The sequence below is a fragment of the Microcaecilia unicolor genome, chromosome 1 (assembly GCF_901765095.1).
Source record: "Microcaecilia unicolor chromosome 1, aMicUni1.1, whole genome shotgun sequence".
NCBI lineage: Eukaryota > Metazoa > Chordata > Amphibia > Gymnophiona > Siphonopidae > Microcaecilia > Microcaecilia unicolor.
The window spans coordinates 125072904-125099479 of NC_044031.1; the positions used below are offsets into that span (position 1 = coordinate 125072904).

The 26576-nt window shown below is 42.0% G+C and overlaps 1 protein-coding gene across 1 annotated transcript in view; it reads right to left on the reverse strand.

Moving 5' to 3' along the window:
• MINDY3 (MINDY lysine 48 deubiquitinase 3) overlaps positions 1-26576 on the reverse strand; it is a 468791-nt gene that overhangs the window by 203912 nt on the left and 238303 nt on the right. The window contains exons 10-11 of the mRNA XM_030199997.1: positions 24462-24522; positions 7564-7644 (exon numbers count right to left, since the gene is read on the reverse strand). Coding sequence (XP_030055857.1) covers positions 7564-7644; positions 24462-24522 — 142 coding nt within the window. The remainder of the gene's footprint in view (positions 1-7563; positions 7645-24461; positions 24523-26576) is intronic.

Here is a 26576-nt window from a genome sequence, read left to right on the forward strand (position 1 = left end):
CAAGGTGTGCAAGCTGCTTTTGCCAGAGTGGGCATGAGGAACGGGGAAAAAATGTTGGCAAGGACAATCGACTGGTTCAGATGGAACTCCCACACCACCTTCGGCAGGAACTTAGGGGTGCATGCGGAGGACTACTCTATTGTGATGAAACAGTATAAGATGCACCACTACTAAGGCCTGAAGCTCACTGACTCTACGAACGAAGTAACAGCCACCAAAAAAAATGAATTTCCAGGTGAAGTACTTCAGATGGAGGGAAATCAGTGGCTCGAAAGGAGTTCATCAGCTGCGTTAGAACGATGTTGAGATCCCATGACACTGGTGGGGGTTTGAGAAAGGCCTTTGACAGGAGCAAACCTCTCATGAAGAGAACTAAAGGCAGTCCAGAGATATATGCACAATATAAAAATCACAGGAAAAATAAAAGAACTTCATTATATAACAGGAGTGCAGAAACACACAGACATACAAAAGAAGTTCCAATCAGAAACAAAACATATAATATAAAAATGTAAGTACCCAAAGACACCAAGCCCCCTAAACCTCAGGGAGAACAGCACCAAAAGTAGCAGTATAATAATGAGCTTTCAAAAGATGCTTAAATCGCAGTCTTTATCAAAACTATACGTGCCCCAATATCTTACCAATGTGTATTATCTAGGGGGGAACAATTCTAATTAAAAACACACACGTACGAATTCATGTATATAGAAGCAGTCATTTCTAGTTTATGCTAGCCACAAAACCTTAAAAAACTAAGTTAATGAGTTATAGTAAATTGTCCTTGTGGAATAGTTACAAGAGGTCAGTTTAAAATAAACTACATACATGTACTACTAGTAATAGTAGTCATTTCTAGTTTATGCTAGCCACAAAACCTTAAAAACCTCTACACGTTAATGATAAGCACTAATTGCACTAAGATGAACCCTTACGGAGTTGGTCTTGAGCCCAGCCTCTGATAAGTGTTAAAGGTATTCAAGCACAGTCTGTGTAGGACAAGAAATGGGATCTATGGCCCTTGCTATCACAACAGACAGCAAACCTCCTCCATTTGAAAGAATAGCACCTCTTAGTGGAATCTTTCCTGGAAGCCAGCAAGACTCGGGAGACACCCTCTGAAAGCCGTAAGGAGGTGAATTCTAGGCGCTCAACATCCAGGTTGTGAGAGCCAGGACTGGAGGTTGGGATGTAGAAGCGACCCCTCGTTCTGAGTGATGAGGGTCGGAAAACACTCCAATCTCCAACAGATCTTCAGAGGACAATTCCAGAAGAAGGGTGAGCCAAATCTGACGCAGCCAATAGAGTGAAATCAGAATCATGGTTTCGTGGTCTTGCTTGAGTTTCAATGAAGTCTTTCCCACTAGAGGTACTGGAGGATATGCATACAGAAAGCCTGTCCCCTAATGAAGAAGGAGGCATCTGCCGCTAGTCTGTTGTGGGCCTGAAGCCTGGAACAGAACTGAGGGATTTTGTGGTTGAGTGGCAAAAAGATCCACCGAGGGAGTGCCCCACGCTCGGAAGATCTTTCAGGCTATGCCCATGTTCAGAGACCACTTGTGAGGTTGCATTATCCTGCTTAGTCTGTCGGCCAGGTCATTGTTTACGCCCACCAGGTAAGTGGCTTGTAGAAACATGCCATGACAGCGTGCCCAAAGCCACATCTGAACGGCTTTCCTGACATAGAGGGCGAGAACCGGTACCCCAAGCTTGTTGGTGTAATACATCACAATCGCAACCTGATTGTCCGTTTGAATTAGGATAATTTGATGGGGCAGCCGATCTCTGAAAGCCTTTAGAATGTTCCAGATCGCTCAGAGCTCCAGGAGACTAATTTGAAGATTAATTTCCTGGAGGGACCAAGCTCCTTGGGTGTGAAGTCAATCTACATGAGCCCCTCACCCCAGGAGTGATGCATCCGTCTTCAGCACTTTTTGTGGCTGGGGAATTTGGAATGGTAGTCCCAAGGTCAGATTGGACCAAACTGTCCACCACTGAAGAGAGTGTTTAAGCTCGGGGGATACTTGGATGACATCCTCCAGACTCTCCGTGGCTTGATACCATTAAGAAGCCAGGGTCCGTTGAGCAGATCTCATGTGAAGACATGCCATGAGTGTACCATACATTGTGGAAGCTATGTGGCCCAACAATCTCAACATCTACTGAGCTGTGACCTGCTGCAATGTCCGAACCTTGGGCATGAGGGACAGAAGATTGTCTGCACACGTCTCTGGAAGATAGGCTTGAACAGTCTGTGTGAGGAGCAGGGCTCCTATTAACTCCAACTATTGAACAGGACGGAGATGGGACTTAGGGTAGTTTATTATGAACCCTAGTAGCTCTAGCACCTGAATAGTCTTCTGCATAGACTCCTGAGCACCTACCGCCGAGGTGTTCTTCACCAGCTAATCGTCGAGATAAGGGAACACATGCACTTCCAGTCTGTGTAGCGATGCTGCAACTACTGCTAGACATTTGGTAAACATCCTGGGAGCTGATGTGAAGCCAAAAGGCAACATGCGGTACTGAAAGTGATGTGTCCCCATCCAAAACTGAAGATATTTCCTGTGAGCTGGAAGTATCGGGATGTGTGCATATGCATCCTTCAAGTCCAGAGAACATACATAGCCAATCGTTCTCCTGAGGGGAAGAAGGGTGCCCAGGGAAACCATCCTAAACTTTTCTCGGACTAGAAATTTGTTCAGGGCTCTTAGGTCTAGGATGGGACGCACCCCCTCCGTCTCGTTCTGCACAAGAAAGTACATGGAATAAAATCCCTGCCCTTCTTCCCCTGGTGGAACGGGTTCGACTGCTGGGCCTTTAGAAGGACGGACAGTTCCTTTGCAAGTACCTGTTTGTGCTGAGAGCTGAATGAATGAGTTCTCGGTGGGCAATGTGGAGGTTTGGATATCAAATTGAGGGTGTAACCTAACCGGACTATTTGAAGAACCCACCGGTTGGAATTTATAAGAGGCCACCTTTAGTGAAAAAATTTTAACCTCCCCACAAATGGCAAGTCGTCTGGCACAGACACTTTTATGATGGCTATGCTCTGCTGGAGCCAGTCAAAAGCCTGTCCCTTGCTGTTGGGTTAACGCTGTTGTCAAGAAGAAGCGCACTGTGGTTGAGCCCGAGCACGCTGGCCAGCCACAGAAGTGTACCTATGCCTAGAATAGGAATAGGAAGCAATCCGTGACCCACCAAAAAACCTCCTGGATGAGGAGGTGTTTGCAAAAGACGTCCGGCGGGAGAGAGAAGAAATAGCATCGGTGTGCTTCTTGATCTGGTCAACAAGCTCATCACCCTTCTTTCCGAAAAGATTATCCCCCCCGGCAAGGGGCATCCACCATTGTCTGCAGGACCGAATGTCCACGTCAGAAACAAGCAGCCAGGAGAGTCTGCGTATCGCTATACCTTGAGCAAAGATTCTGGATGCCACATCAAAAGTGTCGTAAGTGCCCCTGGCCAAGAACTTGCGACACACCTTCTGCTGCTTGACAAGCTGGCGAAACGGCTCAGCCTGCTCTAGAGGGAGCGCGTCGACCAAGCTAGACAGTCAGACGCTCATGAAGAGCTGGTATGATTGGCTACAGGCTATGAGCATAGCGGCTTGATACATCTTCCTCCCAAAAGAATTCAAGGTTCTAGCTTCTCTGCCTGGAGGAACCGAGGCATAGTCCCTAGCATTCTTGGCTCTCTTGACAGCGGCATCCACCACCATGGAGTTGCGGAATAACTGAGACCTTGCCAACCCAGGTTCCTCACGGATCTGATATTGGATATCAATCTTCTTGGGGACCACTGGGACAGAGGGGACGCCCAGTCCCGCAAGAGGACTGCTTTGAGTACCTCGTGAAGAGGAGCCGTCACTGACTCCTTAGGTGGAGAAGTGTAGTCCAGGACCTTGAGCATCTTAGCCCTTCTCTCATCCTCCACTTCTACAGGGAAAGGAATGGCATCTGCCATTTCACGTACAAAAGATGTAAAGGAGAGGCTCTCTGGAGGAGACAGTCTCCTCCGGGCTGGAAGGGAAGGCTCAGAAGGGATACCATAGGACTCATCGGAGAAGTACCTGGGATCCTCCTCTGATTCCCACAAGCATTCCTCCTTGGTATCAGACAACACTTCCCTCAGGGAAGTCTGAGACTGGGCCCGCCTCGACGTTGAGGGTCCATGGCCTCACAAACGGTGTCGAGGAGTCGGCTCCCGCCTCGACTCCAGTGAAGCTTCCTCCACGGACGTCAAAGGAGAACTGGCCTAGGTGGCAAGCGACACTGGTGCCGGAGGCTTCACCGTGGGCTGAGGGCCAGAAGGGGCTGCAGCAGAAGGCATGATAGGCACAGGCACCCCCGATGCCGATGCAGGTCGATGCAGCAAGCCCTCTAAAATCTCTGGGAGAAAGGCCCAGATATGCTTGTCAAGAGCCACCATTGGTAAAGGCTGCGGGGCTGGTTGGAGATCAGGTTGCAGAAGCGCTTGGGGCGTGGGAACAGGATCTCGGCTGGTGGGACACACACGCATCGGTACCTCTTGAATGGAGGGGGAGTAATCCTCCCAGCACCGACGCTCCTCAGGTGCTGTATCCTCAATGTCCTGGACTCCCGGCACCAGGCGTCAAAAGAGATCGATGTCAGTGCTGCTTGGCCTTCACCTGATGCACCTCACCGAGACTCCTCGGTGCCAATGAGGTTACGTCAACTTGGGGTAAGGTCCAACAAAGGCTGGTCCCAGGGGGCCTGTACAGCAGGAGGCCTCGAGGCAGTTGGAGAACCACTCAACGCCTCACTGCTCCCAGTGTCTCTGGGCCTCACAACAGCCATCCCTACCTTGATTCCCGATGTTGATGCCTCCCTCAACATCAACGCCGCTAAGCTCAATGCCTATGCTGACGTCGAAGGACCGGACCGAGCTCCAAAAAGTTTCTCTCTTTGAGCTTCTTGGGAAATTTGCATCCTTTTCGTCATACAAGGACAGAGGACAAAGGACACAATTTGCCGGGCTATGGTTGGGCCCAAGGCACTGAATACATCAAGAATGTGTATCAGTACCCGAGATGGTCCAGTTGCACAGAATACAACGTTTGAAGCCACTGGGAGTCTTCAATGACATGGAAGGGAAGACAGCTTCTGCTAAATTAAAGGACTCGATTGTGCCTAAAAGAAAAAGAAAGGCACAAAAATGTGAAACCTGACCGAGCAGTCCTAAATGTGGCTCCCGATGAAAAGAAAACTTAAACACGGGTTCAAAAACTAAAATAATAAGGTTTTTTTTTTTAAAGCTACAATGAAAGAAAAAGAAGAAAAAAAAATTGTGAAAAAGCGCAATACAGGCACAAAAAAAAGGCTCTTTCCCGGGCGAAAAAGGAGTGATGGAAAAACAGTGGTGCTCCTCACGTGGAGAAAAAACAACTGAGGAGCACAGTCACTTAATGGGTGGGAAGGCACTTTATGTATGCATGCATGCATGCATGCATGCATGGTGGGGTGTAGCACGCGCGTCAGAAGGCTCTAGTAAGATTTTGCTGGCTATTATGCCGATTCCCGGGCCAAAGCGGATCGTCGACCCACTTGTGAGAATAATATAGCCTGCTTGTCCTTGGAGAATACAGACATACAGTGGGGGAAATAAGTATTTGATCCCTTGCTGATTTTGTAAGTTTGCCCACTGACAAAGACATGAGCAGCCCATAATTGAAGGGTAGGTTATTGGTAACAGTGAGAGATAGCACATCACAAATTAAATCCGGAAAATCACATTGTGGAAAGTATATGAATTTATTTGCATTCTGCAGAGGGAAATAAGTATTTGATCCCTCTGGCAAACAAGACCTAATACTTGGTGGCAAAACCCTTGTTGGCAAGCACAGCGGTCAGACGTCTTCTGTAGTTGATGATGAGGTTTGCACACATGTCAGGAGGAATTTTGGTCCACTCCTCTTTGCAGATCATCTCTAAATCATTAAGAGTTCTGGGCTGTCGCTTGGCAACTCGCAGCTTCAGCTCCCTCCATAAGTTTTCAATGGGATTAAGGTCTGGTGACTGGCTAGGCCACTCCATGACCCTAATGTGCTTCTTCCTGAGCCACTCCTTTGTTGCCTTGGCTGTATGTTTTGGGTCATTGTCGTGCTGGAAGACCCAGCCACGACCCATTTTTAAGGCCCTGGCGGAGGGAAGGAGGTTGTCACTCAGAATTGTACGGTACATGGCCCCATCCATTCTCCCATTGATGCGGTGAAGTAGTCCTGTGCCCTTAGCAGAGAAACACCCCCAAAACATAACATTTCCACCTCCATGCTTGACAGTGGGGACGGTGTTCTTTGGGTCATAGGCAGCATTTCTCTTCCTCCAAACACGGCGAGTTGAGTTCATGCCAAAGAGCTCAATTTTTGTCTCATCTGACCACAGCACCTTCTCCCAATCACTCTCGGCATCATCCAGGTGTTCACTGGCAAACTTCAGACGGGCCGTCACATGTGCCTTCCGGAGCAGGGGGACCTTGCGGGCACTGCAGGATTGCAATCCGTTATGTCGTAATGTGTTACCAATGGTTTTCGTGGTGACAGTGGTCCCAGCTGCCTTGAGATCATTGACAAGTTCCCCCCTTGTAGTTGTAGGCTGATTTCTAACCTTCCTCATGATCAAGGATACCCCACGAGGTGAGATTTTGCGTGGAGCCCCAGATCTTTGTCGATTGACAGTCATTTTGTACTTCTTCCATTTTCTTACTATGGCACCAACAGTTGTCTCCTTCTCGCCCAGCGTCTTACTGATGGTTTTGTAGCCCATTCCAGCCTTGTGCAGGTGTATGATCTTGTCCCTGACATCCTTAGACAGCTCCTTGCTCTTGGCCATTTTGTAGAGGTTAGAGTCTGACTGATTCACTGAGTCTGTGGACAGGTGTCTTTCATACAGGTGACCATTGCCGACAGCTGTCTGTCATGCAGGTAACGAGTTGATTTGGAGCATCTACCTGGTCTGTAGGGGCCAGATCTCTTACTGGTTGGTGGGGGATCAAATACTTATTTCCCTCTGCAGAATGCAAATAAATTCATATACTTTCCACAATGTGATTTTCCGGATTTAATTTGTGATGTGCTATCTCTCACTGTTACCAATAACCTACCCTTCAATTATGGGCTGCTCATGTCTTTGTCAGTGGGCAAACTTACAAAATCAGCAAGGGATCAAATACTTATTTCCCCCACTGTATAAGTTATGAGATGGCAGTTCAGACTGGCTAGTTTAGACTATGTGGAAGAGAGATACCACTATACAGGTTAATTGTTTTTCTTTATAACATTTTTTTCATGCATGGAACAAAGGACCATGCTTAGACAGAGCACACAATTATAGAAAAAAAAATCAAGCCTGTATAACATGGTTCAATGCAGACTAGCGTGTCTGAAAATGTTTGAATTCAGCCAATCTATTTAAGGTGTTCATAAATTATGGAAACTTTCAGACAATCTAACTGAAAACAGACAGAGCTTCAAAGTATAGCCTTAATATGAAAATATACAGTGTGTCTATGCATGAAATCATGTAACAAAAATGGAAATCATACCTTGGCAAAAAATATGGTGAGATGAGTTTCACTGCCAAGTACCCATATAGGAAACCTGGGAGATTTCAAGAAGGAACCAACCTAGAAAAGATACAAGAAAAGCAGCAGATTAAATTATGTAATAATCCGACTGGAGTTGTCTGAACCAAGTTGATGCAGAGAAACCAATAATTGCAATGCACTTATGTAACAGCACAATTATACTCAATGCCTGATGTATAATGTATTGCATCTTATCTAATAACTAGGATAAAAGGCCCGTTTCTGAAACCAATGAAATGGGCGCTAGCAAGGTATTGCCTTTCTGCAATTAATGTTTTGAAAGGGATTGTAGGGCTAAATGTGTTCTCACCCTCCCTCCCTCCCTCCTAGTTGCAGGGCTGTTCCCTCCCTCCCTCCGAGTTGCAGGGCCTTGTCCCCCCCTCCCTGTCTCCCTCCGTCCGAGTTCCAGGGTCGTCCCCTCCCTCCAAGTTCCAGAGTCCCCCTTCCCTCCCTCCCTCCAAGTTCTAGTGTCTGTCTCCCTCCCTCCAAGTTCCAGGGTCCCCCCTCCCTCCGATTTCCAGGGTCCTCCCCGTCTCCCTCCGAGTTCCAGCAGCTGCTGATACTGCTTACTTTTTTCATGGCCGTCATTCTCATAGGTCCGTGATGCGTCTGATGTTACGTTTCGTGGCGTACCGACGGGTGAGCGATGCGATTTGGTGAGTGTCAGTGCTCCGCCCTCGACGTCATCACGTTGTGACGCGAGGGCGGGGCAGACACTCATGGGGAAAAAGCGATCTACACAACTACATCTTCTGGTTTCAGGCTTCCTTCCGGCTTCATTAGAACGTTGGAGGTGCATTTTATATAGAGAGATGTGCTCCTCCAACTTTTTTGTATCATTATCCAGAAAACAAATGTACAAAATCTGCCCTATTTGATTTTTCTACCTCATCCTGTCAGTCCTTTTCAGGTCCTCTCAAGTATGTGCTGGCTTTAGCCTTTTGACTGGCTACTAAACAAGGTTGCCAACTAAGTAGCAAACCTCAACTAAAGTAAATATTTCAGCCCCTTTCCCTTATCAGAATATACTATGGTCAGAAAAGTAATACAGAGGATTTCGAGGGGGCGTTTCAAGATGGCGGATGCTGTTCATCAAGGCTCTCTGGATTTTCCTTCCATTCTAAACTAATCTTTAACTACTAGCGATGCCGCATACAAAAAGGAAGAGGGTGGTTAAAAGCTTACCACCCACGGCAGGAGCCACCCAATCAGTCCAGTTGACCCTCGATAGTTTTGCTACGAGCACGCCACAGGAGAAGGTGAGGAGCCCTGCTGCAGGACCGTGTGGAGGAGCGACTACTCCCTTCGGGCTGGATACCACCCTCTCCTCGCCAGAACTCAACCCTCCTCTGTGTCCTGCAAGCTTTAGAGGGGAGGCAGAGTCTTCGGAGGCGTCCGAAGTTGGCGCCGAAGAATCCTCAGCGGATGGTGCCTCACCCGGAAAGCTTGGAGAAGATTTACACCAGGAGCAGGAAGCTCCCGCGGAGGTAACCCTGGGAAGCATTTGGGTAATGTTACAGCGTCTGAATAATACGATTACAAAAGCTGCCTCGGACACTGCTTCTTTGGTGACTAAAGTAGACCTTTTGAATGACTCTATAGAAAAAATAAAGCAAGATACTAGTAGCCAAAAAACTTTTTTTCAGCGAGAAATAAGCTCATTAAAAACTACAACTGAGTGCCTGATTAAAGACAAAGTTATTCTTCATAACAAAATTGATCAGATTGAAAACTTCAACAGGCGGCTCAATTTGAGAATACTAAATTTCCCCAAAATAGTAGAAATGAGTGCCCTTGAAATGTTTAAAAAATACCTGACTGATATTCTCAATTACTCCTCTGATCTTATTCCCCTGATAAACAAAATATATTATCTTCCAATATCGCAAAAAAGGAAAGAGGAGGAAAAAAGAAAATCACAAAACCAAGTGTTACAAGTTCCCGGATTATAAGATTTGACCGCATTTTTGGAGCGGTCTTTAACTGAAATTCACACTCGATCTACTTTGTTGGTTTCCTTTGTCTTCGAGCATGACTTCAATTCAATTATGAAGCTATACTTCAAAAATGCCTTAAAAGAATTTTTAGGTGCACGAATTTGGATTTATCCGGATGTTACAAGAGCAACTCAGGAAAAATGGAGAAAGTTTCTTGTATTGAGAGAAGACGTTAAGACACTGGGAGCTAGTTTTTTATTGGTATACCTGTGCAAATGCTTGATAAAATATTTGGACAATAAATATATTTTCTATGAACTGGACCAGCTAAAAAGTTTTATTGATCTAAAGAGAATTACCAAATGACTTTTGGGGCTAATATTGAGATATACAGTATTGTAAAATAGCCCGTGGACTGAGTCCAGGCCTTGTTTCCTAATTTGAATCAATATGATGTACGTTCTCCTCAACTTAAATGACTCCCCCCCTCTAAACTGTGGTCTAAGACGAGAGGTATATATACTTTATATTAGAATTTATTATTGTTACTTCAGATATTATCTCTGTGTTTCTTGTGCAAGGTTTATCTTGTAAATATATGTTTTGAAATACTATAAAAAAATAAAAGTAATACAAGGCTTCCAACAGATCACTTACAGGAATCTTTCTTCCTCGGAATTCAACAAGCTAGCAGATGGTCTAAACACCACACATCTGAAGAAAGGGACCACAAGAATGGACACCCGATAAAAAGTATCCCGACGTACAATGGTTTTACCACACCCCTACAAATTGGGGAACATTTAAATCATTATGTAATGGCAGCATTGTGGCAAATTATAGATTGTTTAAATGCCTTTGCTCAAATAAAAGGCAAATACAAGCGCAAATGAAGACCAATGCTCACAATTCATAACTGTCCCCAAAATACGGACGTATAAAATACAAGAGTTTCTCTTTTGATTTAATTAGCTTAGTATTCTCATCAATTTAACTCTATTTGAAAGTTTTCTACAAGAAAGCAGCTACACAGTTTACCACAAAATTTAGCTGGCCGCTGACTGGTTAAAAATCGCTTGGTTTGGGGCTAACCAGTAATATTCAGTGGCACTTAATCGGCTAAGTGCCGCTGAATATCGTGAGTAGCACTGGACTCAAAGCCGCTATCTTGGGGGCATTTTGGGGATGGAGTCAGCACTTGGCCATTCAAGTACTGACATTCAGCCTTTATGTTGCCAGATTTACCATAAGTACATAGGTATTGCCATACTAGGACAGACCAAAGGTCCATCAAGCCCAGCGTCCTGTTCCACAGTGGCCAATCCAGGTCATAAACACCTGGCAAGATCCCAAAAAGCAAAAAACATTTTATGCTAGTTATCCCAGAATAAGCAGTGAAATTTCCCCAAGTCCAGGAAGTCATCCAAACCTTATTAAACCCCGCTCTGTCTTTTAGATTGTAAGCTCCTTGAGCAGGGGACTGTCCTTCCAAGTTAAATTGTACAGCGCTGCGTAACCCTAGTAGCGCTTTAGAAATGTTAAGTAGTAGTAATAACATCCTTTACCATATTCTCTGACAACGAATTCCAGAGTTTAATAACACATTGAGTGCAGAAAAATCTCCTCCGATTAGTTTTAAATTTACTACTTTGTAGCTTCATTGAATGCCCCCTAGTCCTAGTATTTTTGGAAAGAATAACACACTTCACTTAAATGGGACTAAATAAAGTCTATCCTGTTCTTATGTGGTAACCCATAGCCGCTTAAAGCTGAGTATCGATTTAGAAGCTATATTTTAAGTGGCAATGTTTTAACCAGCTTAAAGATAGTCAAAGCTGGAGCCTGCACAAGTACTACTACTACTCATCATTTCTATAGCGCTACTAGACGTATGCAGCGCTGTACACCTGAACATGAAGAGACAGTCCCTGCTCGACAGAGCTTACAATCTAATTAGGACAGACAAACAGGACAAACAAGAGACTTTTGTTTTTAACAAGACTTACCATAATAATCAATAATAGGAATTCCAATGCATCACTACTTACTTGATAGTCTGTTTCTGATTTATTGAATTGTTTATATCCATTATGCTACACTTGTTTTTTTGTATGCAACCAATTGTTTATCTACTTTGATTGGCGCTTGCCGTGATGTGTTATTGTAAGCCACATTGAGTCTGCAAATAGGTGGGAAAATGTGGGATACAAATGCAACAAATAAATAAATAAGGGAATATTAAAGTGAGGATGATGAAATAAGGGTTCTGAATAAGTGAATAAGGGTTAGGAGTTAAAAACAGCAGCAAAAAGGTGGGCTTTTAGCTTAGATTTGAAGACGGCCAGAGATGGAGCTTGACGTACCGGCTCAGGAAGTCTATTCCAGGCATATGGTGCAGCAAGATAAAAGGAACGGAGTCTGGAGTTTGCGGTGGAGGAGAAGGGTGCAGGTAAGAGAGATTTACCCAGTGAACAGAGTTTCTGGGGAGGAATGTAGGGAGAGATGAGAGTGGAGAGGTACTGAGCAGCTGCAGAGTGAATGCACTTATAAGTCAATAAGAGGAGTTTGAACTGTATGCGGAAACGGATAGGAAGCCAATGAATTGACTTGAAGAGAAGGCTAATATGAGCATAACGACACTGGCGGAATATTAGTCGTGCAGCAGAATTTTGAACAGATTGAAGAGGAGAGAGATGGCTAAGTGGGAGACCTGTGAGAAGCAAGTTGCAATAGTCTAAGCGAGAGGTGATAAGAGTGTGGATGAGGGTTCTGGTAGTGTGCTCAGAAAGGAAAGGGCGAATTTTGCTGATATTATAGAGAAAGAAACGACAGGTTTTAGCAGTCTGCTGAATATGTGCAGAGAAGGAGAGGGATGAGTCGAAGATGACCCCAAGGTTACGAGCTGATGAGACAGGAAGGATGAGAGTGTTATCCACAGAAATAGAGAATGGGAGAGGAGAAGAGGTTGGTTTAGGGGGAAAGATAAGAAGCTCAGTCTTGGTCATGTTTAGTTTCAGATGGCGCTGAGACATCCAAGCAGCAATGTCAGACAGGCAGGCTGATATTTTGGCCTGGATTTCGGCTGAGATTTCTGGTGTGGAGTGGTAGATCTGGGAGTCATCAACGTAAAGATGATTCTGAAAACCATGGGATGAGATCAGAGTACCAAGGGAAGAAGTATAGATGGAGAAAAGAAGAGGTCCCAGGACAGATCCCTGAGGTACATCAACTGACAGTGGGATAGAAGTAGAGGAGGATCCACTAGAGTATACACTAAAGGTACACTGGGAGACATAAGAAGAAAATCAGGAAAGAACAGAGTCCTGAAATCCAAGTGAGGACAGTGTATCAAGGAGTAGGCTGTGATCAACAGTGTCAAAAGCAGTAGACAGATCGAGAAGGATGAGGATAGAATAGAGACCTTTGGATCTGGCCAGGAACAGATCATTGGAGACTTTAGCAAGCGCTGTTTCAGTGGAATGAAGGGGGCGAAAGCCACATTGAAGTGGATCAAGAATAGCTTGAGATGAAAGAAAGTCAAGGCAATGGCGGTGAACAGCACATTCAAGTATCTTGGATAGGAAAGGGAGGAGGGAGATGAGACGATAGTTGAAAGGACAGGTAGGGTCCAATGAAGGTTTTTAAGGAGTGGTGTGACTACGGCATGTTTGAAGGCATCAGGAACAGTCGCAGTGGAAAGTGAAAGATTGATGATATGACAGATAAAAGGGATGACAGTAGGAGAGATAGTGTTAAGTAGATGGGTGGGAATAGGATCAGAGGAACAGGTAGCTAGTTTCGAGGAGGAAAGAAGATGTGTAGTTTCCTCTTCAGTGATTTCAGAAAAAGAAGAAAAGGAGGCAGGGGTTAGAGGGTTGAGAGAATGGACTAAGGGAAGGAGAGGTGGAGGTGACCTGGTTGAGAATTCAAGTTTAATCTTGTGAATCTTATCATGAAAGTACTCAGCCAGAGTCTGGGGGGGAAGTGAAGGGGGAGTTGGAGGTGAAGGCACTTTGAGGAGAGAGTTCAATGTGGCAAAGAGATGTCAAGGGTTTGAGCCAAGAAAATTTGTCAACTGGATGTAATAGTCCTGCTTGGCAAGTAAAAGAGCAGACTGGAAGGAGGTCAGCAAGAATTTGAAGTGTATGAAGTCAGCATGGGCACGAGATTTCAGCCAAAGACGTTTGGCAGAGTGGGCACAGGAACGTAGGTAGCGGATTCTAGAGATCAGCCAAGGCTGGGGTTTGGTACATTTTACAGAACGGGGAATGGTAGGAACGAGAGTATCCAGAGCAGAGAAGAGAATAGTATTATTGGAAGAGACAGCCTCATTGACAGACTTGGATAACATAGTGGTAGAGAAGAGATTTGAAACACTGGAGGACAGAGTAGAAGGGTCATAGCCTGAAGATTCATAAATGTATTGGTTAAGATTGGACGGGACTGAGGAGGAGTGTGTCTAAATGTGAAAGTTATCAGATGATGGTCAGAGAGGGGAAGAGTTGAGGCACAGAAACTGGAGAGTGAGCAGTTTGAGAAGAGGATAAGATCAAGACAGTGGCCATTCTGGTGAGTGGGGGCAGTGGAGCACAGTTGAAGATTGAAAGAGGATGTTAAAACAAGAACTGAGAAGCATAAGAGTCAGGGATCATTAGCATGAATGTTAAATCCCCAAGAATGAGTGGAAGGAGATGAAGGTTCAAGAACGAAGGAAAGCCAGGCATCAAGTCAGTGAGAAAGGAGGAAAGGGACTTATCAGGGGGGTCGATAAATGACTGCTACTTGGAGAGGCAGAGGAGCAAATAGGCAGATGGAGTGGACTTCTAAGGAAGAAAAAACAGTGAGACTGAGGTGGAAGAAGAGGCTGAAATCTACAAGAGGGTGAAAGTAGTAGCCTGACACCACCTCTGCGGCCAACCGGGTCGAGGAGTATGGGAGAAAAAATAACCTCTATGGCATAGGGCCGCAACTTGAAGAAGAGTCTTCAGGGTAAAGCCAAGTTTCTGTTAGGGGCAAGCAGATGGAGAGTACGAGAGATAAAGAGGTCATGGATGTAGGAAAGTTTGTTACAGACAGAGTGGCATTCCACAGAGCGCAAGAGAAAGGCAATGAAGAAGGGGGGAAGAGAGGGAACAGAAATTAGATTGGGATATCACAGGTGTGACCTGCACAAATAGGATGAAGCAGATGTGGAGGGCCAGGATTGGGATTGAGCAGGAGAAGAAGCAAGAGAGTACGGAGAAGGGTAGGAGAGGTTATGACGACAGCGATGAAGGCGAGATGTACTCAGATAGAAAGGAGATGGATGAATGGAAGGAAGAAAATGTTGAAGGTTGAGATCTGAGAAAAAGGGGAAAAAGAGATGGTGAGATGATGAGTATGTAATGGTATCAGTTTATTACTGAAATATGTAGCATATTGCTGGATTATATATACACCAATATATTGGTGTATCTTTTAAAAATATATATTTGTGCAGCTTTTAGGAGAATAGTTTCATTCAAGCCCCTCGCTCTCCATTCCTTTTTCTGGGAGAACTTCTGAGAGCAAGGATCACAAACACTTAAACACAAAAGAGCTTCCTCTGCCCTCCCCCTAACAAAAGATGGACTAAGGTGGACACCTGAATAAAACAAAGAACTCAGGAGAAGCATAAACAGGACATTTGCTTGTCAAAGGTATACCTGCCCCTCCCATCAGCTTCCAGACATGTGCAGAAAGGAAGGACTTGTAATGGTGTATCTGCCCCAGAGACTGAACAGGACATCAAAAGAAATCCAGACTGTAAGTCTCGTGATGTCATACCAGGACTCAGGGGGTCGTGTGCAGACATGAGACCAAGATACCACAATGCTTTGCAAATGCTCAGGGTTCGTGTGCAAAAAACCAGGAAGCCAGCAAAGATCCACATGGCATATCCTCCTGCAGCTTGCAAGATATAAAAGGACAAGCTTTTCCCAAGAGTCAGATTCTCTTCAACTGCAAGCAAGATGCTCTTCCTGCAAGCAACTCAGATTCACTCACTGCAAAAGCCCTGATGCCTTGCTCCTGAAACATGTGCTCCATCATCAGCTGGACCACAGCATGCTTGTAACAAGGACTTGAAGTTAACCTACCTGCTACTTTGTTCTATTTTATGCACAGATTACCTGTAAAGATCTCTTAAAACCTACCTCATCGTGTGCAATTGTATATTAAATCAATCTTTTGAAGCTAAAAATACGGTCTCTTGGGTTCTGAGTATATTGAAGCATATATACTTAATTTATTTAATTTATTGCAATTATCACCTTTGGTGATTGGTGGAGAAATTAATATCCTAAAACTTAAATATTTTCCCTGATTTTTTAAATTTACTGTTAGTAGCTTAATTGTGGTGCTCCATAGTCCTAGGTTTTGGAAGAGTAAACAAGCAATTCAGATCCACCTTTTCTACTTCACTCGGTATTTTATAGACCTCTACCATATCTATCCTCCCCTCAGCTGTCTCTCTTCCAAACTGAAGAGCCCCAGCCATTTTACCTCTTTCCTTCATAGGGAAGTCATTCCATTTCTTTTTTTTTTAATTATTTTATTTATTATAATATCATTATTTCACTACAATTAAGAATATGCAATAGGCATTAACAACAGGAAATAGAAAGGAATAACATTAAGGCCTGTTCGTCCACAAATTAGAAACTTTGGTTCCAAGAATCAAGAATATAAATAACTAAGGGAATAAGAAAAAAATAATCCCACCAGTTGCTACCTCGGGGTTACTGATCCCAGCCTGCTATTTATGGGGGGCATACAACTTCATATCTACTCTAGCATCAAGAAATTCTTTTAAACTGTTTAGGGTCAACAAATTGAAATTGTTTACCCTCAAGCATTAATTACATATACAAGGAAATCGTAAAACAAAATTATTCCCAGTGCCAACGCTCTAGGACGCAGTTCCAAAAAGGCCCTGCGTCTAGCTTGAGTAGGCCTGAGAGGTCAGGAAAAACACGAACCTTTGAGCCCATAAACAAGAGTTTCTAAATGTCTTAAGGAAAGTCTTAATATGCATTGCGGTCATGCTCCAGACAAAAGTAACAAGCATAGTAGACCTCTGGGTAATAATCTCCAGTGAGCTCTCGAGGAAGAATTTAAATTCATCCACCCCCCACCACTGGGAGGTTTCCATCACCCCCTTGTGGGTTCCAGATGTAATAGGCCCGTGTTATGGGGGGCAACGAATCCTTGTCCATTCCAAGAATGTCCACATATATTCTTGACCATTTCAACAGGTGAAATTAGAGGAGACTTAGGGAAATTTAGAAACGAAGATTAGTCTCCGAATCTGGTTCTCCAGGTATTCTGTTCGTTATGAAGAAAAGTATTGTCCTTAACCAAAAACAGTCTCTAAAGTTCCCATCTCTTGTATTTTAGTATTCAAATTTCCAATTCGAGGCCTGCTGTGGCAGATACCTGTGCTTGGAGTAGCACAGCTTCAGAAATAATTCTTATATTATCAGTGTTCTCTTTTAATATAGGTTGCATAGAGATTTGAATATTATGTACCATGTCCCCATAGTGACTCTAATGTCACTATTGCAGGTCTAACCACGCAGAAATTCCAGGAGAGGGTTGAATTTGAGCACCACTTGAGATAGTTTAGAACAATTTCTAAAGGAAGTACCTGTAGGCTGATTGGAAAAGTGCTTCTTTCGGTTGGGTTCATATTCTATCGCCGCGAGCCTTCCCTCGAGCAGGTTGGGCTGAACGCCTTCATTCTCCGTCCCTGCTTGGGCTGCCAGCAATTCCCTTCCGGGTTGAGGCGGAGCAATGCGCTCTATCAGGGCTCAGGGAAGCCCCGTTGGCGCTTTCAATTGACGCCGATGCGTCGAGAGCGGCAGAGGGGATCGAAGCTCCCCGAGGTCCCGGTAGCTGCTTTGGAAACTGAAGAGTCGTCTGCCATAACGCCAAGGACGTCTCAGGAGCCGAGGAACGCTCCTTAACTTTCCCCCTCCGTTTCCCCATCAAGGAGGCCACAGAAGCAGCAAAACCAGCAAAGGAGCAACGGAGTCACCTCAGCAGCTAACACAGGTGCGTCCGGTCAAAGCGCCATCTTGGGAGATAGAAAAACCATCCCATTTTCTTTATTGTTTTTGTCACCCTCCTCTGTACCTTTTGTAATTCCGCTATATCTTTTGAGATGTGGTAACCAGAACTGCACACAGTATTCACGGTGCAGTCATACCATGGAGCGATACAAAGGCATTATAACATTCTCATTTTTGTTTTCCATTCCTTTCCTAATTCCTAACATTCTATTTGCTTTCTTAGCTGCAGCACACTGAGCAGGGTTTCAACGTATCATCAACGATGACTTGTAGATCCTTTTCTTTGGCGGCAACTCCTAATGTGGAACCTTGCATCACGTAGCTACAGTTTGGGTTCCTCTTTCTCTCATGCATAATTTTGCACTTGCTCACATTAAACATCATCTGCCATTTGGATGCCCAGTCTCCCAGTCTCATAAGGTCCTCTTCCAATTTTTCACAATCCTTTTGCGATTTAACACTTTGAAGAACTTTGTGTAATTGGCAAATTTAATTACCTCACTAGTTAGTCCCATCTCTAGAGCATTTATAAATATGTTTAAAAACAGCAGTCCCAGCCCATACCCTTTGGGAATCCCACTATCTACCCTTCTCCATTGAGAATACTGACCACTTTAATCGTACTGTCTGGTTTTTTAAAATCATTAAACTAGTTTTTAATCCACAATAGGACATTACTTCCTATCCCATGACTTTCTAATGTCCTCTGGAATCTTTTATGAGATACTTTGTCAAATGCCTTTTGAAAATCCAGATACACAATGCCAACCAGTTCACCTTTATCCACATGTTTAGTCGCCCATTCAAAGAAATGTAAGATTTCCCGATTAAATCCATGTTGGCTTTGTCTCATTAATCCATACTTATGTATATGCTCTGTAATTTTGTTCTTTATAATAGTCTCTACCATTTTGCCCAGCACTGATGTCAAGCTCACTGGTCTATAATTTCCCAGATCACTTCTAAAACCATTTAAAAAATTGGCATTACATTGGCCACCCTCAAATGTTGTGGTACCCCTGCTTAATTTTTAAGATACATTACATATTACTAACAATAGCTCTGCAAGATCATTTTTCATTTGTCTCAGTACTGTAGGGTGTTTACTAAAAGAATAGACAAAAAAGTTAATTTCTTTGGAAGAATAATGCCACACATTGCAAGCAGCAACATCTTGGCAGTTATGATATTTAAAAGTCAGTTACTATTTCAGTGCAGTTTGTATGAAGATAAACTACAAACAAGTTACATTAAGATTTTTGCTTATAGTAGGGAACTACCATTTAAAAGTTGGCACCAGGGCTGTGTTCAATTTTTCATAAAATTAGAAATGTGCCTTTCAAGAATGTGCTATAAAACTACACAAATGGATTAAGAACCATTTCCTTGCTTAACTGCTCTTCTCCTTATACTATGCTTGGATAGACTTATTCCTCTTAATTCAGCTATGCAAGTGCAGGGGTGAAGAATAAAAGAAGTGCAGAAACCTCTCAGCAATGGTAACACAAAATACATGTGCTGTTAATAAGCAAACAAAATATTTAAAGCAAGTCAGAAGCCAGAACACTCCAACTTGTCTATTTTAATTATATACTCAATGCTATTCTGTGCAGCATATATTTTAGAATTTGAGGTACTGTATGAAATCTGTTCCTCCTAGGGAAATATACAGTGAGTTCCTGACCCTGGCATTCTAAAGTCATAACGGTATCATTTGCTATAACTAGATATTGTGAATAGAGGATATGTTTCACCAGTTAATTCTATCCCTGGCTGAAAGCAGCTAGCTGCTTTATTTGACCACAAAATTTCTGAGTTAGAGAAGACATGCTCTGATGTTATTTGCCCCATTTAACATGATCTTGATCTAGTGGAGACTGGCGCAGGCTGCGATAAGAAGTTACTAAGGGCCCCTTTTACTAAGGTGCGCTAGTGGATTTACCATGCACTAAACTTCAAGATGCCCGTTATGGACTAGATTCTATGTATCACTCCTAAACATTTGGCGTCCAAATGAAATTTGCTTAGGAGTACTTTATAGAATAAGCCTAAATTTCTACTCAGTTTATAGAATATGCTGTTGGTCCATATGACTAAATTTAGTCGCAGCCAATTATGCTAAATTATAAATCTCAATGCCTAAATTAGGCGCAAAGTGGTTTTAGTCTATAACAACGTGAATAGATTTTAGAAATGTCCATGACCTGCCCATTCCACGCACATAACCACGCTCACTTTTCAACTTATATTTACATACACCACGTTACAGAACATGCTTAGCGAGTAGTGCACGTAAATTCTAATTAATGCCAATTAGTACTGATAATTGGTTAACATTCAATTACCAGTGCTGATTGAATGTTAACTAAGTTATGTGCATTGTTATGGATTCCATGCGGTAATCTCAGCACGATATATAGAATCTTGGGGTATAATCATATGGGTGTCTTAGTGTTTAGCGCACTAATTGTTAGTGCACGCTAAATCCACTAGTGCGCCTTAGTAGAGGGACCCTTAATTTTGAGTAGGAGAGGATGTTTTTTAAGCCTTCTAGCCAAAATACATTCTTCATCTTGCATACTCAGCTCATTAAGAGAGTGGATGAAGTGGTCTTCAGTGATCTAATGAATATTCTTACTACTATTTATGCTGTCTTCTCTAATACTACTACTACTTATCATTTCTATAGCGCTACCGGACGTACGCAGCGCTTAGCCTTAAAAACTCAGCATGGATACCAATTTTTAAAAAAACCCCTCCTTCAGTCAGTATTAAATTCCCACTCCTGGTTAAGATCATAGAGAAGATGGTTACTGGTCAACTTTATGATTATTTGGAGGGAGCAAGAAAGCTTGTCAATAAATGTATCAAGGTAGTCTAATTTAAAAAAAAAAGGAAGAAATAAAACAAAGGGAAAACAAGGTGCTATTTATTACCTTATTCTGACTGGATCTCTATCTAACATTGAAAGGATCCACAAATAGTCTCAAATTACTGAACCATCTCAAAAACAACAGGGCAGTCTATTTGCAAGATCCAAGATGGTGACACAAAAAGTAGAACAGATGAAGAAATCTATATGAAGATGAATTTATTCAACGAACAATGCCAGACACAGGCCGTGTTTCGCCCATACAGGGGCAAATTATGTTGAGAATTGGATACCTCTTCACATATGTGTTGGACTTTTCTTTTAGGAAGTTATCCAAACCTTTTTAAACCCTGCAAAGCTAACTGCTTTTACTTCATTCTCTGGCAACAAATTCTAGAGCTTAATTACATGTTGAGTGAAGAAGTATTTTCTCCAATTCATTTTACATTTATTACTTTGTAGCATCATTTCATGCCCCCTAGCTCTAGTATTTTTGGAAAGAGTAAATACAACTGTCAGAGTCTACAGAAGAATAATTATGCAGGCCAAAAAAATAATTACTGAGCCATTGAATACTGAGGACCACAGGCAAAAACATTTATTTGCAATTTTAAAATTTTACAAATGCCTCTGGCTTGAACCTGAAAGGTGGATTTGATCTTTTCATCTTTCTACAGATTCATAAAGCCCTAAGATCAAGGATATTAGAACATTTATGGAATGGAACACACTTTTTATTTAGGGTTCCTCAATTCTAGATAGGAATCTAACCAATAGTTTGCAAACTCTACAGAAACGTGAAAAAAAACATAACACCCTTCTTCCTCTCCCTTTACTTTATCAAAACAACTCGATAACAACATTGCCACAGGTTAAGAAGCAGTTTATTATTGGCAGTTCTGAGACAGACAAGAAAGAAAGCAAATAAGAAGAGTTCACATTGGCAACAATAGCTGAAGTCAAAGAAATGTTGGCAGGCATAAAAGTCATCTCATGTCAATCTGATCCAGTTCCTATGGGGTTCCTGAAAGAGGGAAAACGTTGGGTAGCTTCATTACTAAGTGGTTACTCATAGGGTATGTTACCTAAAATGTTAAAAACACACTGTTGTGTAATCTATTTTAAAAGGAGGAAATGTAGATAAAGGATCTCTCATTTCTTATCATCCAGTCTCCAAATTGCCATTTGTAACCTTATTGTAAAATTTGTAGATCTCCAATTATTAGATCATGTAGAACTATCCAGAACATAAAGCACTTAGTTGTCAGAAAATCATGAACAGAAACAATGTTAGTGTCCTTAGTTCTAATATTAGGTTTCCCTTGGATAAGGGTAATGATGTTCTGCTATCTTGCTTGATTTAACAGTATTGTTTGATACTATAAATCACTATCTTTTGATGAAAAGTGTCTTAGGAGATCATGGGAAGATTCTAGACTGGATTCATTTTTTATATAGTTTATTAAAAACTTGCTATACCTCCCAAGCTAACTGGCAGATCTGGGTGGTGTACAGACTAAAAAATTAAAAGTGGGAAAGGAACTACAATATCATATAGAAAAGAACTGTTTCTGTATACCAAGTGCTCCCATCACCCAAATTAGCCCATTCCGAATCAACTAGACATTCTGCATTTTTTTTCTTGGCCCCGTCTCTATGGAATTCTATCCCCCAATTGATAAGGGGGTTATTAGTTTTTAAGGCATTTGAAATCGCCTTAAACACATACTTGTTTGAACAAGCCTATTAATCATCATAAATCTGACCCTTTTCCTAGAACAGGGATAGGCTGTGATGAGATGACCAATGGCCTCTAATGAGTTCATGGATTTATTTTATGTTGTATAAACTATTTGAATTTACTTATTGAATGGATGCCTTTTGTCCTCGTCTCTTTCCTTTTTACAAATGACGTTCCTTTCTTAACTTGCTTTTAGCTTGTACACCACTTTGATCTACTCAGAAAAGGTGGTATAGAAACCAATCTAATGTCTAAAGAAGGTAGAAAGAGAGAGAGAGAGAGATGATGGAGAGGTAACAGTAGGGACCAGGGAGGGAAGGAGAGGAGAGGAAAGGGAAGGGAGGGTCAGGAGCACAGAATATAAAACATACAAACAGAGAGAAAGGTGTAACTCCTCCTTGAACCAGCTAGATAACACTAAATACGTGTTGAAAAAAAAACAGTTTATATTGCAGATTTGACATTTTTAAATGATAGTTCAGCATGGATAATGAGAGGGAGAGAATTCCAATAAAATGTGCTGCAGCAAAACACAAAAAGTGTGGTATCTAGTGAATTCCAGGTGTGCCGATTTGGGGTTTGGTAGAACTAGACGATGGTCATTTATTGAACAGAGAAGTCAAGTAGGGGAATAAGGGACAGCCAGGCTGCCAAATAATGGAGACGCCTGAGCTGATGAGCCTTAAAAGCAAGTGTAAGCAATCTGTGTAGTATTCATTGCTCAACTGGGACCCAATGAAACTTCTTAAACAATGGGGACACCATGATCAATTTTTTTCACATGACAAATTAGTTTAATGGCTGTGTTTTGAATGGACCTAATTTTTTTTTTCAAACTGGCATGTGAACATTCTAAGCAGATACTGCAGTTCTCAAGCCTAGTGATTAATAGAGAAAGAACAAGAGAGTGAAATGTGTCCTGATCAAAAAAAGTGATGCACTGAGCATAGATGTTGAAGAATAAGAAATGTGGTCTTACACAAATTTGAAACCTGCAGGGAAAAGATGAGGTGGGGATCTAGAATGACTACTAGGTACCAGAAGGAGTTAACTGGCTGAATAGGAGAACTGAAAAGGTTCAGAGTAGTGTTTAGAACTAATTTGTGATTGGAAAGCCAGTTTGATACTACATCAAAGCAATTTTGTAGAGGAATATTAGGATTAAATGGATTTGTAGGAAACAGTAGTAGAATATCATCATAACAGAAGTGAAATGGAATACCCAGAAGTCTTGTGACCTTATTTAATATCTTTGGCAATCTTTTCTTCTGCTCTTGCTTTTATTTTCCTGATATTTCTCTACTTCTCTCAGCTTTGCCTTCTATTCTTTTTTTTGTCCTCCTCCTTCTGTAGTTTTTTTAAATACTTTGTTAAAGCTAATCTTTTTGTCCCTATTTGAATCAACTATCTCCTTGGAAAACCATAATGGTTTTCTTTTCCCTTTGCCTTAGTTACTTTCCTTATAAAGATCATAGCCCTTTCTATAGCATCTTTCAATTTAGACTACTGTTCTATTTCCCTTATCTCCACCCACCCTGTCAGCTCCTCCTCAAGAACTTCACCATTTTACTGAGGTCAGCATGTTTTGAAGTCCAGAACTTCTGAGTCTGGTGTGTCTAGATTCTGGTAGAGTTTTTAAATCAAATCATACCCTGTCTAGGTTGGTCCCTACTCGGATATTAGACACAGTCTACATCTGTGAGTTACTAGATTCAGCATCATCCGTTCCCTTCATTTGCCTCAGCATCATCCCTTCCCTCCCTTGCTTCAGCAGGGCCCCTTGAAAGGAATCCATGATCTCTCAACATCTTTGTAGACCTAGGATAGACCAATTTTTCTCATCCCTCTTCTGGAGGCCCACACCTTGCCACTTGGGTTTTCAGAATTACCACAATGAACATGGATGAGACAAAACTGCATATAGCAGTGACCCATCATTTGCAAAGCTGTCTCATTTATATTCAATGTGATTATTCTAGAAATCTGACCGGCAAGGTGTGCCTCCAGGAGAGAGGTGAGAAGTATTGGGATAGTCCAATTCATATCTGGCAGACTAAAATACTGGATAATATATCATTTTTATTTTATGAATGTTTGTTGTATTATTTGGCTTGATTCACTTTGCTTTGTTCAGTTTTCTGTAGTGGCAATCAACACATCAAAATAGAACAATGAAAATTACAATTTGAATTAAATTTAGGAAAAGTCACTCTTACCTTACAGTATCTTAAAGATTCCATCAAAGTTAGAAAACCTACAGTTGCTTGTCTGTGATACCTAAAAGCTCTGTTAAAAATAAAAATAAAACAGTTAGTATGGGTTCTTTTTCACTAAAATATGTTTAGCAGCTAATACAGAAATTAGTCAGTACACAACCATGCTAACAGTTAATGCAGCAGCTTGACATTTAGGGGTAATTTATAACAGGATGTCTACGTGAGAAGTCTTAATTGGTGCCTACTTTTGTTTATTTCATAAAAACTACATAGGTACCTATGTACCTTATAAAACAGGAACCTAGATCCAGCACCAGAAGTGCTCAAATGCCAATGTAAAAAATTATGCCTATACTCTAACGAGTACATGCATGTTTTATACATATGTATATACATTGCAACGTTCCTTCTGGTCTACCCAAACTGCACTCCCTAGGAACATCTTCATGCATACACTTTGCATGTGGTCTACTTTTACACATATGCAGTAGTGCCAATTTTATAAAAGCCTTTTACTGCATGTAACCCAGGCTTAGCAAGTAGAATAAGCTTTATAAAATTATCTATTAGGGTAACATCAATTCCCTGCATTAATAAATGTGGAATGGGTTGGGAAATGGGCAGAGACTGCCCCTTACACTCAATAATTTGGTATGGTATCACATGATTAGCTGTAATAGAAAGCTAATGTGGAGCAGATAATACCACCTTTGAGGTAGCATGAAGTGCATATGCATCATCTGCGATGCAGTTAATAGCACCATAAGTACATAAGTGTTGCCACACTGGGACAGACTAAAGGTCCACCAAGTCAGTATACTGTTTCCAACAGCGGCCAATCCAGGTCACAACTACCTGGCAAGATCCTAAACAGTACAATACATTGTATGCTGCTTATTCTAGAAATAATCAGTGGATTTTTCCCAATGTCCATTTTAATAATGGCTTATAGACCTTTTCTTTTAGGAAGCTACCCCAACATTTTTTAAACCACGCTAAGCTAACTACTTTTACCATGTGCATTCTCTGGCAACGAATTCCGCAGTTTAATTATATGTTGAATGAAAGAAATATTTTTCTCTGATTTGTTTTAAATTTACTACTTTGTAGCTTCTTTGCATGTCCCCTAGTCCTAGTATTTTTGGAAAGAGTAAACAAGCTATTCACGTCTACCCCGTTCCACTCTATTCATTATTCAAGGTGTGGTCGTACAATGGAGCAACACAAAGTCATTATAACATTCTCATTTTTATTTTCCATTCCTTTCTTAATAATATCTAACATTCCATTCTATATGCTTTCTTTGCAGCTGCAGTACACTGAGCAGAAGATTTCAAAGAATCATCAACAATGACTCCTAGATCCCTTTGCTGGTCAGTGACTCCTAACAAGGAACCTAGCATCATGTAGCTACAGTTCAGGTTCCTCTGACCCACATGCATCACTTTGCACTTGCTCACATTAAACATCATCTGCCATTTGGATACCCAGTCTCCTCTTACAATTTTTAACAACTTTGAATAACTTAATTTAATTACCTCACTAGTTATTCCCATCTCTAGATCATCTAAAGCAGCGGTCCCAACACAAACCATTGCGGAACCCCACTATCTATCCTTCTCCAATGGGAATACTGACCATTTAACCCTACTCTCTGTTTTCTATCCTTTAACCAGATTTTAATCACAATAGAACACTACCTCCTATCCCATGACTGTCCAATTTCCTCTGGAGTCTTTCATGAGGTACTTTGTCAAACGCCTTCTGAAAATCCAGATACACAATATTAACTGGCTCACCTTTATCCACATGTTTGTTCACCCCTTCAAAGAAATGTAGTAGATTGGTGAGGAAAGATTTCCTTTCACTAAATCCATGTTGGCTTTGTCTCATTAATCCATGTTTTGAATATGCTCTGTAATTTTGTTCTTTATAATAGTCTCTACCATTTTGCCCGGCACGATGTCAGGCTCACTGGTCTATAATTTCCCGGATCACCTCTGGAACCCTTTTAAAAATCAGCGTTACAATGGCCACCCTCAAATATTCGGGTACCATGCTTGATTTTAAACATAAATTACATATCACTAACAACAGTTCTGCATGTTCATTTTT